This window comes from Quercus lobata, chromosome 6 (assembly GCF_001633185.2).
Source record: "Quercus lobata isolate SW786 chromosome 6, ValleyOak3.0 Primary Assembly, whole genome shotgun sequence".
In the NCBI taxonomy this organism is placed as follows: domain Eukaryota; kingdom Viridiplantae; phylum Streptophyta; class Magnoliopsida; order Fagales; family Fagaceae; genus Quercus; species Quercus lobata.
The window spans coordinates 48,693,923-48,714,571 of record NC_044909.1 but is presented as its reverse complement, the minus strand read 5'-3'; the positions used below and the strand labels follow the sequence as shown (position 1 = coordinate 48,714,571).

Sequence of the window (20,649 nt, the reverse complement as noted above, 5' to 3'; positions counted from 1 at the left end):
TACTGAGGAAGGCAACTTAAGTGAATCCATATTCAGATTCAAACCTTGAACCACATACTCAGCGCACCTTAAGCTTCTTTGCAAGCTTTGGCTATAGATCAAGCCATTTTACTCACCTTCCAAAATATTGTTTTTTGAATGAACGATGGTCATATTGGTCATTTGCCATAGATTTTGAGGTTGTTCAGTCTTATGTTGGATCCCGTCCCGTTCTGCCACATAGACACTCTTAATTCAAGGCATGTGACTAGGTTGATTTCCTCATGTTATACAGAAACGCTGGTTTGGGTTTTTGACTTGGGCCCTTGTGGGCCTTTTTCGAGGGTCCACTTTGGAAAATTAATGTAGCAGAGAATTAAGATGGTGATTTGTTGATCAGTAAGAGCATTAATAGTTATAATTATAATATCATCTCACCATTAGCTTCACGGCCACACTGAGGACTTGTACCCCATAAATAATGCAATTGTTTCATCTTCACCTTTTAGCATTGCAGGATACTAACAAGCTCGACGTATAGCAAAAGCATAAAAGGGTTTGTATATTATTCTAACTTGTCGCAAATTCTTGAATTTACAAGGAACTTCTTGAATATATAAGAAATTTTTTTTGAAATCAACCAGATGAAAGTAAATAAACCGATTACAATTTATCATTATTTGAATCTTGGTCTACTATTTAAACACTCTATAAATCTTTTTTTTTTCCCCAAAAAATTGCGATTAAAACAATAGCATAAATTATTATACATTAACTTATAAAATCTTAAATCTTAAACTTCTAAACATTACATAATAAAAATGAACAAAGTGAACCCATATTATGTCCTACCTCATAAATGGGGAACATGATCTTTTAAATGAAGAAAGCTCATTTCATGGTTAAGATTTTAATTCTAGAATCTAATAATTTACAGATTGTCACGCCATTTAAAAGTTTAAATGAGGTAGCAGGCTTACACTTTTAGATCAGCAATATTTAATCTGAAACATGAAATGAATGCATTTCAAATAGAGATGACCACTTTCCCACATGCAAAACATGACAGGATGACATTATTATTGATGTAAATACAATAGCCTAAGATATTCACAGGATAGTTTTACCATTTACTCACCAATGAGGAGAGCCTCCTTAATTAATCTTTCAAAATTCTTGTATGATGATCCTTCAATATTAGTTGCTTCCATTGCTTTTTTCTTCCATTCGCTAGCCTTTTGCCTTGCGGCCTTCCCCTTTTCCCCTTCCATCATTTCCTTAACAAGTGCTTCAATCTCATCACGTTTAACATCCTCGTTAACCTCCACACCAATCTCCCAAGTGGTACATGCATACCGACAATTTGTTTGTTGCTCAGCAAAGAAAGGCCAGCAAATAATAGGCACACCAGCACATACACTTTCTAACATCGAATTCCAACCACAATGTGTTAGGTAAACCCCTATAGATGGGTGTGCTAGCACTTTCTCTTGGGGGCACCAAGTTGTTAGCAATCCCCTATCCTTAGTCTCCTCAAAAAATTCTTCAGGCAAAATTATTGAATCTCCCATTACCACATCAGGCCTAACTATCCACAAAAAAGTGTGCTTGCTATTTGCAAGCCCCCATGCAAATTCATCAAACTGTTGTTTTGTGATTATGGTCATGCTTCCATAATTTATGTACACAACTGAGTTGGGTTCCCTTTTATCAAGCCATTGGAGGCATTTTGAGTCTTCTTTCCATAAGCTTGAACTTATAGACATGAATTGGTTCTCTGGTAAATGCCGTTCTAGCAAGGAAAGTGGACCTATATTGTAAATGTGAGGAAATTTCGCTGTAATTTCTTCTATGACATCATGCTCTAACTCATCAAATGTGTTGAAGATGATTGCCGAAGAATTCAAGCAATTTCGTGTTTCTGATCCCGAATAGTCGAACAATATTTCATTGATGTCAGTGGTTCTAATGAAACTAGGGAGGTCCATAAGCCTGATGTTTTTCATTCCTGGTATCCAATTGATTGGTGTCTCAAGAGTGCCATCATATTTAAAGCTTTCATCTGTAAACATTGAAAATACATTTTGCTTAAATTTTAGGAAAAGTTGTCACAGTTGTGCCAGCTAAATATTTCAATTTTTACAAATAGAAATCATGTTGATATTGCATGTCCCAGACTCCAAATACAAATTTTCACAACAGTAATCACTTTTCATGTGTCTTGTGAACGCAAATTTAACTTGTGTATATTTTTTTGGACATAAGATCATTACTCACCACTCTAGGAGAAAAAGATAAATTTATGATCACATACAAAGTTAGAAATTACAATACTCATTCTCATAATTAAGTGACTAGCAAATGGGACAAGACTAGGTGTACATGTGATCCTTCAGATGTATGAGCTACAGTGCTACACAACAATGATCAGATGTTAGCTAGACAAAAAGAGTCTCATAACTGTGTTTTACAATTCCTCAGCCTCTTTATTATTAGTCCAAAACTAGACTTCTTTTATTTTATTTCCGGCAATCACTATATATTTATCGGCTGTCTCGCTATTATATGATTTCTCGTACTCATACAGCCCATTATAAAATAAACTTTTCCCCCCTTTAATTCACATCACCAGGACAAATTGGGCCCAACACGATACGACATTGGAAAGTAGCTTTACCAGATATTTGCCAAGTCAATAATTAACAAAAGTTGGATTTTTTGGACAGTTTTTTTTTTTACCCTGTTAGTATTGCTTTTGTCTTTCTTTAAAACTTACCCTTTGGTATTGAGCTATAATGCTGTTATAATTCATATTAAATATTTACTCATTTTTCTTTACCTAATATGTAATGTGTTATTTATAAAGCTTTTTTTAATAAAAAATAAAAATAAAAACTAAAAAAATTAATTATCATTCTAGCTAATTTAACTTATTATTGTTATTTTACATGCAACAAGAATAAGTGCACATGATTAGGTTGATAACTTGATATGGACCACGATATTTAGTATTTTCTTTTGTTTTTTTATGGTGATGATACCATTATTGAACTTTAGATTGTATAAAGTAAACTGAAGAATTTGTGCATTATTTAACTTCTATTTTTGAGTATTTTTTAGTTTTTCTCTTATTTGTATTGACAAGAAGGGAAAAAAAAAACAATATGATCATATATTGTTATTATTATTATTATCATTTTTGTATGTAGAAAAATACGAGTTGACCAGTACCTGAACAAACCAACCCACAACTCACTTGACTTGATCTTCAATGTGTTTAGCATGATCCATTTTTTACTCTAACTTGATAAACCTGACCTGAGTCGACCCATTTGTCAAGTCTATCTAATATCAAGCCATTTAAACGTGAAATGTGAAATTTATGAAAATGAAAATGTTCATGTATCTTCTTAATTTGTGCCATTCATACTTATAAAATAAGTGAAAAAAAATAAAAAATAAAAAACTTAGAATCATAACCCATTTATACTAGATTTAAAAATCCTTTGTACCACTTTGTATACCTCTTTATACTACACCAATTACAACATGTAATATATCTATTTTTTTTCTTCTAATTTTAAACTTAAGTTATTTTATAAGAAAAATGTAAAAAATAATAAAAGATAAATTGTAATCGGTGGAGTAAAAATCATAAGCTATATGATTTGTATTCTTAGTACCATCCAAGCTTGGAAAAACAAAAGTAGACAAATGTGTACCTTTAAATGGAATAATGCCTCTTTTGATAAGTTCAGTGAAGTAGAGATATCCCAAGAAGCCACAAGCAGAGGCAGTCCAAAATTGAACCTCCGGGATGCCTAATTCCTCACCAGCTTTAATAGCAAAACTCATGAAGCCATCAGAGATTATGCAAGTAACCAAAGGCACTTCAGACTCGGATGAGTTGAGCTTAAGCACTAGCTCTTTAAACGGGGCCAAACAATTCTTTCTTATGGAATCACATAGCGCTGGGATATCTTGGGTTGCATCACGATCGGACGGTGGCAACCCTTCTGGTATTGTTTCAAACCGGAAATCAGGCAGGCCCTTTACGTAGTCAAGTCCTTTGGACCTGATTAAGCGTCTGTGGTTGAACTCAGTGTTAACAAAGGTTATATGAAAGCCCCTTGAGTGAACGAGCTTGGCTAGTCGCATCATGGGTGTTAAATGGCCTTGTGATGGGTATGGGAGAAAAACTGCATGGGGTTTTGGGGTTTCTTCTGAACCCATGGAACCAATTTTTAAGCTATTAGAATCAAATACTTGGGTTTCAGAATTGGGATAGCTTTCCGAGCTTTGCGCCTTACTGCCATTTTATAGGCAAAATGCTTCAATATTAGCCGTTAGATGGGTGTAGCATAATCAGAAGATCAGATGACATAAATATCTTATTTGGTCACATGCACCGTATAGGTTTGCATAAACAGTTCGATTGTTCATCAATGAGTTAAATGATTATTGTATCATTTATGTGATAGTCATTTCACAAGTACAAAATTTTGGTGGAATGAAAAAAAGGCAAAACCTTGGGTTCAAATCACCAAAAAAAAATTTCACAAATATATTTACTTAGATTAATTTAAAATAAATTTTCTATCTTGTATTAAAAAAAAATTAAGTACTAAATAAGTTGAGATTGACGGTGTCAAAGTAATTTTTAGATGGTTTAGAACTTTTTTTTTTTTTTTTTGTTTTGAGAAACAAGCCCACACTTTATTCAAACTTGACAGAAACTTTTGTCCAACAGTACAAGTTGTTTCACATCATAGGGTATGTCATCATACCATACCTTACTGTGGGTGTACTTGGCTAGCTTTGCCAATTTGTCGGCCACAGCATTACCACTCCTTTTAGCATGTATAAATGAAAAGGAATTAAAAAATAAAGCCAAGGTTCTGACATCATCAACAATATGGCCAGAGGAAGCAAGACACGTAAAGTCAGAGTTGATGGCTCTGATAATTGTTTTTGAGTCGCCTTCAAAGACCACCTTCTCCAGACCTAGATCCCTCGCAAAGGAGACTGCCTTTCTGCATGCAATTGCCTCCACGTCTTCTACTGTTGCTGGTAGAAAGGAGCTCTCAGAAAGTGCACCGATTACCTCACCGTTCGAGTCCCTAATGACCACGCCAATGCCTGCCTTTTGTAAGTCTTGGAATACGGCTCCGTCGAAATTTGCTTTGTAGAAGTTACTACATGGCGGTTTCCATTTGGTAGGAACTTGGTGAAGCTCTTGGTCCTGAACAGGTGAGTCAGCTGGTCCCTCTATTGTTTGGGCTGCTTTGTATTCCTGAAGCAGTTCCATTGCGTCCTGGTGCAGTCTCGAGTAAGGTACACACGGGGTCTTCAATCAGATAGTTTAGACCTTGGTTGCGCCAATTAACCAATTATTAAGCCAAGTACATTACTTTGTTTGGAACTTGTTAGATAGTTTAGAACTTGGTTGCAAGGAAAATCGATTTAAGTACCCATTTGAAGCTTTCTTCCAGTAGCTTGACTGCTTAACATCATCTGGATGCAACAACTTCTATTGATCATTGGATCTTCGGAGTTCTGCAATCTTGATCTCTAGATGACATTTTGAGCGAGCTTGGGATAACCTGCACAGCGCATGGCTCTCAAAAAGTCTTCCACACAACATAAACAAGATAATGGATAGTTATTTCCAGCAAGTAACTAGCTAATAACTTCCTGTAACCGCTCCAAAGTTACATATTTTGACACCATTTGTCCTCGTATTAGCTAAGCATTCAAACAATTTTTACCCAGATTGCCAAATCAATATCACATAATCATTAATTTTCTGGTTATTCTAATTATTAAAATTGTTATTTATACTAGCATCTAAGCATGCGATTACGCACTACATTTTTTAATTATAAAAAAATCTAGGGGTATGATGAAAAAAATATTTCACCCGCATATGTATAACACTCATCACACCCCCTAAGTATTTTTGTAACTGGAAAATGTAGTAGTTCCTAATCATAATTGATGAAAATTTTTAACTTTTACTTAAAATAATGCGCGTGCTTAGATGCTAATACCACTTTATCACTAAATGTAGAAGGAGTGATACGAAGGAATTCCCCCCTCCAAAATACCACTATAACAATTATAAGAAACATATTATCTACAAATTGTTTCTTAAGAGAAATGTATATTACACACATTGACAAATACTGCCACAATTAACTGATTAAGGTCTTTGTTTTACGGAGTTAATTTCTAATACAAACTACATAATTGTCTTTGAAGTTGTACAATCAAGAAATAGTGCCTCTCACTCAAATGAATCCAATTTGGCCTTTATTTATACTTCTATTTAAAAAGCTTCTCCTATTTGGATTGGACTTTTTTTTTATCCAAAATACCCCTATAGTCTATATTTAAGTAGGGGGCAAAATTTGGTAAAAATGCTTCTTTAACTCTCACGTAAAATGTTATCTACAAAATAGGATTACACTCACGTTGGTTTTCAAACTCAAATTACTTCTTTTACAGTTATCCAATTCTCTCAATTTTGTGTTATTCTTCATTTCTTTTCACCATTATCATCATTTTTTCTATTTGCTCTGCTCAAATTCACTCCTGCTCATGGTATGTGTATGTCAATGTACATTGGTCTTTTCTATTTTGGTTTTCTAATTCATAAACCACTTCTTATATTCTAGAAACAAGTAAAATATTTGTGTAAAATAGCCCTTTTATTTCAATCTCACCGGCAAAGTTTAATTTGACTTTGATCTGTGAGGGCTTAGACCCTTGACTTAATTTGTTTCAATTTTTTGCCAAAATTTTTAATGATGCAAAAATTTTATAATCAGAATAATAGTATTACGTAACTTGGTTCATCTCTCCGCCATGACGACATAGCTTAGGCTGCGGTCAATTACTGAGAATTTGCGTAGCATCAAAGCATCATGCAGTATGACAAAACGATCAATAAATTTAATTATCAATGACCTAAAGTCCTAGGCCTTGAGTTTAATACTGACACGCTTAATAGAATAATCTAATAATAATGATAATCAACTCCAACAAAAAATTTGATAATGATAGATAAATATAAATACTAAAAAAGATCAAATTAGGTTGAACTGCATTGGGATTCCTGCTTTTTTTTTATTTTTTTATTTTTTTTTTATAATTTTTAATTTTATTTATGAGTGTTTAATATTTTCTCTAATTAATGAGTCTTTTTAAAAGAATGGAAATGATATATATATATATATTGTCTTTTTTTTTTTACACAGTTATCAGGTTTGACTAATTATTGTAGTGTATGTGTTCAAAGTGGTGCTTTTTCTTCCTCCTATTATTTGTCTTTTTTTTTTTTTTACATATAAGCCTTACTCTCTATTTTTTTTTTTTTTTTTTAAGGGTGACATATCAACAATTTTGTTAGATTACATAGCTGGCATATTGGATGAATTTGGGTGAGTGAAATGGTAGTCAATCTATAAAGTAGTTGTTAAAGATTATTTTTTGTAAATATCCTACCATGTGAAATTTAATATTGTCCTTTGTTATGCCTTTCATTGCACTTAAAAAAAAAAAACATTAAAAAATAAAAAATAAATGAATGGTAATGTTGACGGCCCTTCTTAGTTTTATTTATTTATTATTTTTTATAGCTTTTTTAAGCATCCTAAAATTTAGTTATGGATGTGTACTAAGTGCCTATCTTTTATGATTAAATAAAATTACATAATTACCATTTTAAAAAATTGAATAAAAAAAATTTTGAGTTTACAACGTGAGAGTCTTTAGCATTTGAAAATTTTGTTATGGATTTGTAATAACTAGCTACCTTTTAGGATTAAGTGGCTGCCTTTTAGGATATATATTTTTTAAAATTGATAACTCTCATTTAAGAAAAATGATAATTGTGACACTCTATAACCGGTATATCTTTTATGTCATTACAAAGTTCACAATCCAAAAGAAATAATTTTCATTCATTAAACTTTTGGGCTTGGGTTCAAAAAAAAATAGATGCACAAAAAAAAAAAAAAAAATTTACATCGCTTGATATTAAACTTAGAGAATAGGTGGACTTCTCAAACGGTATTTTTGGTGTTTTAAGACATTAATACTATTTAAATTTTCTTTTACTCCAACTGATCAGCCTTAATCCTATTTCTAGCTTTGTGAAAATCAAATCTAAGGGTGTGAAAGACATTGAAAATTATACATTACACTAAAAATCAGCTACCAATTAATTTTAATCCAACCTAAAAATTAAATAAAATTCTATACAAATTAAATCAAACAAAAAACCATATGTACAATGAAAAATACACAAATGTATGGATCCAAAACCAAGGTACTATACAAATGTATTCAAAACCTACTAACTTTTTTGTATTCAAGGTGTTTTTAAAAATTTAATAATTTATTTATTTAGTTATTTTTATGGATTTTTTTTAACTAAATGACTATCTTTTAAGATTATAAATAACTTCATATATATAACTCCCATTAAAAAATTATTAAGAAAAAAATTAATAACATGAAAGCCTTTTCTATATATATAAAAAAAAAAAAAAAAATTAACACCCTTCAATAGATGGGGGAGGGAAATTTCAACCAATTGAGCTATTACTAAAGAAAAACATTATATCACAGCTAAAATATTGTGTTTACATATTTTTAGTGTCAGACCATCACAATTCAAAAATAATGTTGAAATATTATTTTGCGAAACTTTCATATAACAAATTATTGTGCAATTTTGCTATGTCCATAAATTTTAACATAGCACATGCTTCCACTTTTACTAAACTTTTATTGGAATTGCACATATTACTACAATTCTTACATGTGATTGGGCAAATGCCTTGCATTTAAAATTTACTTCAATGTTTACATGTTTAAATACACCCTATTTGGACTAGTCTCTGAGCATGCCATCACGCGTGTGCTCAGCGATTCTTCTATTTTTTTTTTGGTAAAAATTAATAATTTGAATACATTATAATTTGGATTACTAACACTCATCCAAAACACATAACACTCTTCACACGTGTGCTCAAAGGCTAGTACTTTTATTATGCAAGTATTTGTTCGAAGGGTGTTACATGGCCTAGTGCTGGGAATGAGACACATACATACTGCATCTTGCAAGTTAAGCTACATATTAGATGGAATCAAATTTAAATTTGGGCTTGTAATCCCTTTGGGCTCTGTGCTATTAAAAGGAAATATAAGTAGAAAGGCTATAGATTTTTACAATAAACCCAATTGCGGGAAAAATTATTTACTTTTACATCAAAGTAAGTGGTATTTGTTAAGCAAAAATACCGTTTTGTTTTTTATATTTTGGGATTACTATTAATTTGATCATTATATTTTGGTAGTAGTCTATTTGGTCTCTATTATTTGAAATTTATAGTTAATTTCCGTTAGTAAGTTAACGGTAGAAAGCAAATTACTGCAAGTTGAAAATAGCAAAAATTAAATTAACTATTACCAAAATGTAGGTATTTAATTGAAAATAATCACAAAATACAAGGGGTCAAAATGGTATTTTTGCCGATTAGTTATAACCGAAAAGGAAAAAAAAGTAGCATTTGTCAAAATGCTGAATAATTAGGTAACGGAAGCATATTTCGTTACACAATAATTGCAATGTCTGTTGGCCCACTCCGGAAGCATATTTTGTTACACAATAATTGCAATGTCTGTTGGCCCACTCAACTGGTTCAGGTACATTTTATGATTTTTCTCTTAAAATAATTCTAGACCACAAAAAGTTTTACCAACATTTTATTTTATTTTATTGTGGCTTTCAGTTTTTTTTTTTTTTTTTTTGAGAAATTGTGAGTTCCAGTTAACTTAATTGGTAAAATTTTTGATGATTGAATGATAGATTTGGGATTTAATCTCCACTTACACTAAAAATCGATTGGTGTCTTGGTCTAATAATAAAGAATATCATTAAAAACGGATGTCATAATGCTGAATAATTAGGTAACGAAAGCGTATTTCGTTACACAATAATTGCAATGTCTGTTGGCCCACTCAACTGGTTCAGGTACATTTTATGATTTTTCTCTTAAAATAATTCTAGACCACAAAAAGTTTTACCAACATTTTATTTTATTTTATTGTGGGTTTCAGTTTTTTTTTTTTTTTGAGAAACTGTGAGTTTCTGTTAACTTAATTGGTAAAATTTTTGATGGTTGAATGATAGATCTGTGATTTAATCTCCACTTACACCAAAAATCGATTGGTATCTTGGTCTAATAATAAAGAACATCATTAAAAACGGACGTCATAATGCTGAATAATTAGGTAACGGAAGCATTTTTCGTTACACAATAATTGCAATGTCTGTTGGCCCACTCCGGAAGCATATTTTGTTACACAATAATTGCAATGTCTGTTGGCCCACTCAACTGGTTCAGGTACATTTTATGATTTTTCTCTTAAAATAATTCTAGACCACAAAAAGTTTTACCAACATTTTATTTTATTTTATTGTGGGTTTCAGTTTTTTTTTTTTTTTGAGAAACTGTGAGTTCCAGTTAACTTAATTGGTAAAATTTTTGATGGTTGAATGATAGATCTGTGATTTAATCTCCACTTACACCAAAAATCGATTGGTGTCTTAGTCTAATAATAAAAAGAATCATTAAAAACGGACGTCATAATGCTGAATAATTAGGTAACGGAAGCATATTTCGTTACACAATAATTGCAATGTCTGTTGGCCCACTCCGGAAGCATATTTTGTTTCACAATAATTGCAATGTCTGTTGGCCCACTCAACTGGTTCAGGTACATTTTATGATTTTTCTCTTAAAATAATTCTAGACCATAAAAAGTTTTACCAATATTTTATTTTATTTTATTTTATTGTGGGTTTTAGTTTTTTTTTTTTTAGAAACTGTGAGTTCCAGTTAACTTAATTGGTAAAATTTTTTATGGTTGAATGATAGATCTGTGATTTAATCTTCACTTACACCAAAAATCGATTAGTGTCTTAGTCTAATAATAAAAACATCATTAAAAACGGACTTCATAATGCGGAATAATTAGGTAACGGAAGCATATTTCGTTACACAATAATTGCAATGTCTGTTGGCCCACTCCGGAAGCATATTTTGTTACACAATAATTGCAATGTCTGTTGGCCCACTCAACTGGTTCAGGTACATTTTATGATTTTTCTCTTAAAATAATTCTAGACCACAAAAAGTTTTACCAACATTTTATTTTATTTTATTGTGGGTTTCAGTTTTTTTTTTTTTTTTGAGAAACTGTGAGTCCCAGTTAACTTAATTGGTAAAATTTTTTATGGTTGAATGATAGATCTGGGGTTTAATCTCCACTTACACCAAAAATCGATTGGTGTCTTGGTCTAATAATAAAAAAGTATCATTAAGAGCGGACGTCATAGGTTAAAACTCTCTAAAAATACATTTTATTTTATTTTATTCTATTTTTTTGCTTTTAGTTTGGATGGGGGATTTTAATATTGGAAGTTTCCTTTCGAAATACTAGACAATATTAATTGAATTATAAGGCTCTTGATACCCACAAGTTGTTATTGTTTAAGTAAAAAAGTATTATAAGTGGTAAACTCAAAATTCATACTAGAACTCATAATTTTTTTTCGATTTAACTGTTATAAAAATTGTTATGATCTGTCTCCCTTGATACCGATAGCAATTAAAGCCCCATTGTATATATCTTTATCACTTTTCCCCCTCCTAGATCAAGTGGGCCGTGTTCTTATGCGTGTTGTCACCTCTCAGTGGGTTTCTCATAATTAAGGGTGTTGTAGAGTTGCTAGAATAAACTTAAAAATGATCATAAAGAAAAGACTAACTTAAAAATAGTCTAGACCACAAAATATTCCACCCACAAACTCGTTGGGAGCAAGGGAAATTTAAACTTTGAACAGTTCGTTTTAGAAACATGAAGAGATACCAATTAAATTATAAAGTTCTTGAAACTAACAAGTTAATATTGGTAAAAGTTTAACAATTCAATTATTGTGAAAATTGTTACGTTTATTGTATTATACTTTATCTCTCTCACATTCCACCGTATGGTTGGGGAGATGAAAAAGTGGGAGGAGAGAAGGGATTTTAGTTTCCTTCATTTGTATTTAGTTGAGAGTGGAAAAGTGAAAATATGGAAAAAAAAAAGAGTTTATATAAATTTAAACATACATTTGTTAAAAAATGATGGCCAATTAAAACAAAAGGTGGCAAAAAAAAAAAAAAAGCAATCACCAATCATGCCTAGAAAAAAAAGTAAAAAAAAAAAAAAAGAAAGAAAAGAAAAAGAAAAAAAAAAAAAAGCAAAACAAAAGAAAAATCCACGGCCTGTATCCCGCAATTCACGCCCCCCCCACTCCCACTCTCCCCCTCCAAAAAAAAAAAAAAAAAAAAAAAGCAAAAAACCCACAACCCGTATAAAGTTTAGACAAATCCAATCGCATAATCTCTTCAAGTTTACTCTTATACTAATCTCATCCTTGCCACCCATGCACAATTGAAATCCTTGAAAAATATAATTTTTTTTTCCTTTACAATTTTTATCTCTAACAATGTTTCAGCTTTTATTATTATTTATTTTTGTTTCATTTATGAATTATCCACAATTTTTTGTTTTCCTACTTATCTCCAAATATAAGTGCAACTTTAGATTAGATCATTAGATCAGACCGTTAGAAGGAATAATTAGATGGGTTTTTATCTATTGCTGAACCGCTGCTAATGAACAGTTCGTATCGGTTTATTTAACATTTAACAAATGAGTTAAGTTTAAGGTTATTAAACTCTTTCTTTCTTTCTTCTTTTTTGTTTTTTTTTGTTTTGTTTTGTGTGTTGAGAATGCTTAAATATTAGATTTTGACTACTAAATTAGTAGGGCTCAAATATTATAATATATTTATAACCAAGTTCGTGAATATAAGAGTTGATTTAAGTATATATGTGTAGGGACGGAGCCAGACTTCGCACCTGGGGGGGCAAGCTTAACGTAAACTTATCGAATTTTTACATATTCATTAACATCATAATCTCATATTTGCAAATGCAATCCAAAATCACACTACAATATATAAACTAATACCAATTTCATTGTTGGTGATTTTTCAAGATTTTATTTTAGGATTTTCAAAAATTAGGACATCAACACTAAAGGTTAGCAACACTAAATCATCATTATTAATTTATGAATTATTTATAACTTTTCTTTGAATAATGCTGGGGACACCCAAATCCACAACATTCACCACGAAATTAATTCCAAACATAAAACCCAAATGAACATGCCCACAGAACATAACAAATTTAATGTTAATAATTTATTGATAATAAAGTCACAACCATATTAATATTAACAATTCATTACAAAGTTTCTCAAAAAAAAAAAAAAAAAAAATTCATTACAAAACATTAAATAAAAAGTCAAACAAACAACCAAAATTCCCCCCCCCCCCCCCCCCCCTCTTCTTGTTAGTCTCTACAGCACTACCCAGTACTCTAGTCCTCTAACGATAGCCACAAGTTTGCTTTTATTAAAAACCTTTTCTTTTCTTTTTTGGTCTAAATATTAGAGGCCACACCTTTATACTTGAAAATTGAGAAATATCAGTTACTACCCCCATCATCACTAGTTCTATACTTTATTACTGCATACAAGCAGAGAGAGACGCAAGAGTTGGGAGATGGAGATTGGGCTTCATAAAATTAAAAAAAAGGGGCAGAACAGCTAGAGTCTCTTCCTCACACAACACATCGGTTTGTTTTTTTGGTTTTAAGGTTTTGTCTAAAGGTTTTTCAATTATTCTTGGAGCAATTGGGCAAAAAGGAAGGTCAGTCAATTTTTATTTATTTTTTGGATGTTTCATGGGGTAATTTGTAAATATTTTGGAGGGGGGCTAATTGTATATATTTTGGAGTCAAATATTAAACTTGTGTCTATATATATATGCATGAATCAAATTCCCAAAAAATGAAAAAAGTTTGGGGGGGGGGGGGGGCATTGCCGCCCAATGCCAAAGCATAGCTCCGTCCCTGTATATGTGTGTATGTTTTATTTTATTATTACAAATATATTTATATAGACTTGAGATTAGATTTTGTAAATTTGTAAATAAGTTGATATAAATAATATAAATTATTCATTTTGTACATGATAAAATTTAACAATATAAAATTAGTAAATCTAATATTTATTAATTTAGAAACCCGAATCATTATTTCTAATTAATTTAAATAATAAAATTTCAAATTTCATAAGAAAAAAAAATCTTTTTACATAGGGTGATCCAAGGACGAATAAATAGTAGTTGATGATTTACGTTTAGAGTTCCATGAGTAGGTTATAACAGGAAGGTAGGCCGAGGAGGAATATTTCCTCAGATAAACCAAGCACAGGTTAAATATATATCATAATGTTCAAGATAAACTCCCAGGGAGTTTCAATGATAAGGACGTTCATCACGAACGTACCAGAGGGATAGGAACTTAGAAATATCTAAGGTAAAACTGCTACCACTGCATTGAATGTTCTGCAGTTAACTTTTTGATTCCATTAATGTAGAGAAGACTCCTAAAATAGCTTAGCTTGGTGTTTGTTCTTTTCTCCTTCACATTAATTATTTCAAAAAATTCATCAAAGGAATGCAAAGAGTTTAACTTTTAGAGAAAGAGTTCTAATATGACTTTGTTTCAGTGTAAAAGATTGTTGATGGCTACTTTTGCTAAAAGCCCTACAAGCCCACATAAAACAATGCCTAAATCCTTTTGGCTCCACTTTCTCTATCTGTAATGTTTTATTTTTCATGTATTACCCAAATTTATGTTTTTTTTTTTTTTTTTTTTTTTTTTCTATGGGAAATCAAAGAAGTGTGATATGGATGGTAAATACTTACTCTATCTTAATCTTTTGAACCATAAGAAGTAGCAAATCATTGCAGCACAGTAGTGCTCTCTCTCTCTCTCTCTCTCTCTCTCTCATCCCGTTGAATTTATGACTAATAAAGATTCAAAGTATTCTTTTGTCTATTTTTCCCTTTTGTGAATTAGTGCCTTTAATTTGCATCTTTTTTTTTTTCTAGACACCACTTGTGTCTATTTAATACTAAAGTGTGTTTGCGTCATGGGCTTGACTTTGTTTTATTTCAAATTTGAGTTTGACAGGATTAAGTGATCTTCCTTTCTAAAAATCGACCCAACAATGATTTTTCATAAAACATTTTCCTCGTTTTTGGGTGCTTGAGGCAGTTGAAAAAATTGGTCAAATTGAAATAATTTTTCATTGACTAAGAAAAGCACCCTTTTTAGAGTCGAAATTATTTTAAGCCCCTTAGAGCATTCTTATTAGCTCTCTCATAAAAAATGCCATTTTGACACATCAAAACCTATTTTATCATTTTAGCATATCATTTTACAATTTACCATTTATCACATATTCTATTCTTAAATTCTATATATTAAAATAATATATTCCAATATTAAAATAACATTAAAAAAACCAACAATATATAAAAATACAAAATATAAAAACCAACCACCCCCACCCCCGCTGCCAACAACCATCAACGCCCCACCCACATCCCATCCACCACCGTCTCACACCAGAAATAACACAGCAGAACACCAAAACCACCACCACAGAAAAAAAAAGAAAAAAAAGAAAAACTGCATCCCACACACCCACCCACTGCCGCCTCTAACCCATCCACCACCGACCCACCCACCCATCAACACCCTACATCCCACCCCACCACCGTCTCACACTAGAACCACCACAGCAAGACACCAAAACCACCACCACAGAAAAACAAAAACAACAAAAAACACAAAGATCGGCATCAGGTGGCGCGGTGAGGCTGAACAGAAGAGAGGTCGCCACCCACTGCCGAACCCACCCATCAAATCACTGCAAAAAAAAAAAAAAAAAACCCATAACAACAGAGATCGGCATTAGGTGGCGTGGCAAGGCTGAACGGAAGAGAGGTTGCCACCCATTGTCGAACCCACCCATCAAATCACTGCAAAAAAAAAAAAAAAAAAAAAAAAAAAACCCACAGCATCAGAGATCGGCATTAGGTGGTGCGACGAGGTTGAACGGAAGAGAGAAGCCACCTGTTGTCGAACACACCCATCAAATCACTGCTAAAAAAAAAAAAAACCCATAGCAACAGAAATTGGCGAGGCTGAATAGAAGAGAGAAAAGCCACAACAATGAGAAGAAAAAAGAGTGAAAGAAGAGATGGGTTGATAGGAATGTCTAAGGAAGAATGAGAGAGGAGAGAAAAAAAAAAAAAAAGGAATAAAGTGATGAGAGAGGAGAGAGAAAGATGAATAAAAAAACAATAAACGGAAATGGCATTTGGATCTGTACTTTCTCAAAAATGAGAGCGTACTGTAGCATGTTCTATAATTTTAGCACATTTAGCATACCTGATGAGGGTTCGTTTTTGTATTTGGTGTGGCAAATGTGTCAAATATTTGGCATTTGGCACATTTGAGAGAGCTGATGAGAGTGCTCGCCCAAAGAAATAGAAGCCTCCAAAATGACATGAATATACCTAAAATTTTCAACATTAGTAAAATACCCTCAACCTCCAAAATTCCATTGAAAGCTTCAAAATGACTAAAATTCCATAAAAATTCTGAAATGATAAAAATGCCATTTGAAGCCTCTAAAATAACCAAAATACTTGTTCACCAACAAAAATAAAAACCAAAATACTTTTGAATACTCTAAAATGACAAAAATACACATAAAATTTTCAAAACGACCTAAAATACTCTCAAAACTTTCACAATGCTATTGAAACCTTCAAAATAGCAGAAATACCCTCAAAACTTTTAAATGATAAAATTCCTGTTGAAAACCTCTAAAATCTCTATAATGACTAAAACACCATTCAAAACCTCCAATATTGTCAAAACACCTCTAAAGCCATTAAAATGACAAAAATTGCCCCCCAAATCATCAAAATGACAACAGTACACCTTGAAAGCTCCTAAATGAGCACAATATAGTTCAAAACTTTGGGAATCGTCCCCAAACTCTTAAGAATCACATAAAACAACTTTTGAGAGTTTGTAATTATGTGTGTGAATATGTAAGCTAGTTTAGTTGATAGTTTTTGTTAATTGTTTTAAAGATTTTTGTATTGTTACACTAGTATTTTGATTGTGCTTATTAGTGTAGTTTTTATCAATTTATTTTGAATGTATTTTTTTAGGCTGATTTGGTTTTTTTTTTTTTTTTTTTTTTTGGTAGAAATATTTTAAAGTGATGAATTAAAGTTTTTATTTAATAAAAAAAAAATATAGGAAAACTTGTGATATGAGCCAAATGCTAGAATATTTTTCTAAAGTATTTCTAAAAATACAAACCACACTAGAAAGCAATCCATTTTCCTTAAAATATTTTCAATTGAAAATAATTTCCGACAAAAACTATTTTATGCCAAAATAAATGGACCAAAAAAGTGGGACAAATGGTCTACCATTTTTATAATGGATTTAGTGTCCATTTAGGAATTACTTATTTCTGGTAACTTATTTATATAGTGTTTATTAAAAGATATGATTTTTGGTAACTTTTATTTTAAATGTGTTACAAAAACCTTTTTTTTTTTTTTTTTTTTTGAGAAACATGTGTTACAAACAACTTAAAAGCTAGTTTATTTCAACACATATATAAAATAAAAAATAAAAAAAGGAGCTAAAATTTTTCAACAATTCCAAAAGCACACATAAATAATATAAGGATTCTTACACAACCTTAAGTTTTACCATCCAATTTTTAGTCTACACATTATATTTTTAAAATAAAAAGAAGGTAGAATCAGTATGAATCATTTACACATTAGATGCTTGGGGTTAATTAGCTCATTTAGATTAGCCTTTATCCAGGGTTGATTATCCTTATAACTTGAAATTCATTGCAAACATATACTCATGACAAGATTATTAAAACTTCAGGTGGAGCAATTGGTTTCAATCATCCAAATATGCTTGAGATCTATATATATGGATGCTTGAGATCTATATTGGCGTCTGGGTAAGTTCGGTTAGTTCTATTTCTTTAGTATCTCTTTGGTTTATTTATTTATTTTTTCATTTGTATGTACAATGAAACCCCATATTTTATAAGTAAAAATCCAAATCTTCTATTTTCTTTTTCATTCTTAATAGAATATGTTACATGATTTTTGCTTTTTAATTAATAATTTTAATATATTATTTTCATAATTTTATAAGTTGTTTCTCACCGTTTCATCTCCTTAATCATTAATATAATCCCAAGGAGTTTGTGTAGTAATTCTAAGGATTCATGTGATCCTATGAGATCTTAGACTAGACTTTCTAACCAATACTTTGCGACCACTTATTGCACACACCCGACTGATAAGTTAGTTGTTCTTTAAACACCCAAAAAAAAAAGAAAAGAAAAGAAGAAGAAGCAATTGAGCATTGATCAACTATACACTCCATTATTTCATAAATTAATAATATGAAAACTGACGTTTAATCTACCCTTCTCTAATTATTTGATTTTTCAGAAAATGCCATAAAGACAGCTTACAATTTGAAAGAAATTCAAATCAACATCAGCTTTGCCAATTTAGAATGGTCAAAATTAACTATTCATATTAGATTAAAATAACATACCTCATGATAAGTGGGTGAGTTGGCCATATCGATGGGATTAAAAAGTTTACAATAGTCAATAGATATGGTTGGCTGCGTTACGGAACAAATCACAATCTCTTTAAATTTTAAATTGCCTACAAATCAAATCACACAGAGACATTTGTATGAAAGCTCAATGCCCCTTTTTTCTTCTTGTCAATATATTGATTTATTCCATTGATAGATTGAGTAACAAATGAGAAAGATGCAACTTGGCTACAATATTAATGGTCTAGAATTACAGAGAAAAATAGATTGAATTCTCCATCTCTATCATTTAGCTGTTTGCTTTTTGTACGCATTGGATGGAGCCATCAAGATTCTAGGTTCCAACTTCCAAGAAACTAAGAAATATTTGATATATGCATTTAAAAACATGTGTTTTATTGTTTGAAAACATATATAAAAATATATATAGACGAAAAGTATGTAAAAATACGTGTAATACTGTTTAATAATTAAAAATATGTGTTTGAATGATCATACCAAACCAAATCGTTCTAGTTTGGAAATTGGAATATTAATCACCATTTTATATTGGTGCCAGCAACACACGTGTCCTTCACATATACATGCTACTTTAACATAAGTACCACATTCAGCAAAAAAAAAAAAAAAAAAAGTACCACGTGTGACAGAATCACTGTTCAAGTGTTCAGTGCATTCCTATATAATTCTTATATATGTGAATATGAATCCATCTTCTTTTTTCTCCGTAACCAATCATCTCATTTACGATTAATATCTTCTGGAGTCTTTTTTGAACGTGCACCGAACACGTTATGACGTGGATATATTGCTTACATTGTTATATTGATGGCTTTTATCCATGAAAAATCTATGCCGAACTGGTTGGAAGATGATACATATTATCTCAAGCAGATTGCGTCATAAAACACTTACGAGTTTTTGAGGAAAAGGATATTTTGAAAAGGGACTCTCACTCTCTCACGAGTTTTTGAAGAAAATGGATTTTGGTGGAAAAACTCAAAACATTAAATGAGGACTAATCTTTTTTGGAAAGGTAACGTTTCATTTACTTTATAGAATCGTTTTCATTATTAAATCTGAAGACTTTCTAAAAAATAGGTTTTAAAAAAAAGAAATATTATATCCATAATATTTTTACAATAAATTTGAAGTGGTAGGTTGTTATTGATTGTTATTATTGGGGTAAAAAGGTAATCTCAGTGATAGTTTTAAATTTGAACCAATAGTAACTAATTACCTATGATTTGTTGTAAAAATATTGTGGATATATCATTTAAAAAAAACATACATTTCCATGGGTTTTTGTAGTAAAATTCTTTTGATGATTAAATTTCATGGCTTTTTAAAGTCTTTTTTTTTTTTTTTTTAATTTTAGAAATCCAAAATTTAGGGCTCTTGAGACTTAATTTAGAAAGTACATCTATCAAATGATTTAGTTTTTAAAAGAATTTTTTAGAGTTTTAGAAATCAACTTGAACAACCTTTTTGAAAACAAATTTTAAAGCAAAGATTTAGGAAGCTATTTGGAAAGCATTTTGTAAAACAATTTAATAAAAGCCTTTTGAAAACACTTTTTATTTTTTAGAGAATTCCTTTGGACCAAGCCTTTTCTTCTTTGGTAGATAAAAAGCTAGCATCATTAACACTTCTACCCATGAGAAATCATTCAAGGATTACAAAAGTTCAAATAAATATATATATATGGAAAGGAGATAAAAATCACACATTCATTTACTTTGTAATATTAGTTCAATATCCATATAGCTATAAACATATGAATATCAAGATCAGAGGACTTAAATACATAATCATAGGTGATCTCGATAGATATATAAACTAAAAGTATATATAAATATCAATATGGATAAATTTATTCAAAAAAGCATAGATCCACAACTTGGTTAAAAACTCTATACCCATGGATCTGTCAATATATGATCGTGTACATCTAGGTGATGTTAAGTTTTTTTCTAGATATTTTTTTAAATTACTT

The 20,649-nt window shown here is 30.9% G+C and overlaps 2 protein-coding genes across 2 annotated transcripts; both read right to left on the bottom strand.

Annotated features, from left to right (window-relative positions):
• Nucleotides 1–936: 936 nt before the first annotated feature.
• LOC115993709 (linamarin synthase 2-like) lies at nt 937–4,281 on the bottom strand. The gene is made up of 2 exons (XM_031117663.1): nt 3,702–4,281; nt 937–2,041 (listed from the first exon to the last, which is right to left on the bottom strand). Exons 1-2 carry the CDS (start codon nt 4,210–4,212, stop codon nt 1,110–1,112), a joined length of 1,443 nt encoding a protein of 480 aa, XP_030973523.1. The 5' UTR covers nt 4,213–4,281; the 3' UTR covers nt 937–1,109.
• Nucleotides 4,282–4,699: 418 nt separating this feature from the next.
• On the bottom strand, nt 4,700–5,287 carry LOC115950410. Its single transcript, XM_031067614.1, has one exon. It carries the CDS (start codon nt 5,285–5,287, stop codon nt 4,700–4,702), a length of 588 nt encoding a protein of 195 aa, XP_030923474.1.
• Between the last annotated feature and the right edge of the window lie 15,362 nt (nt 5,288–20,649).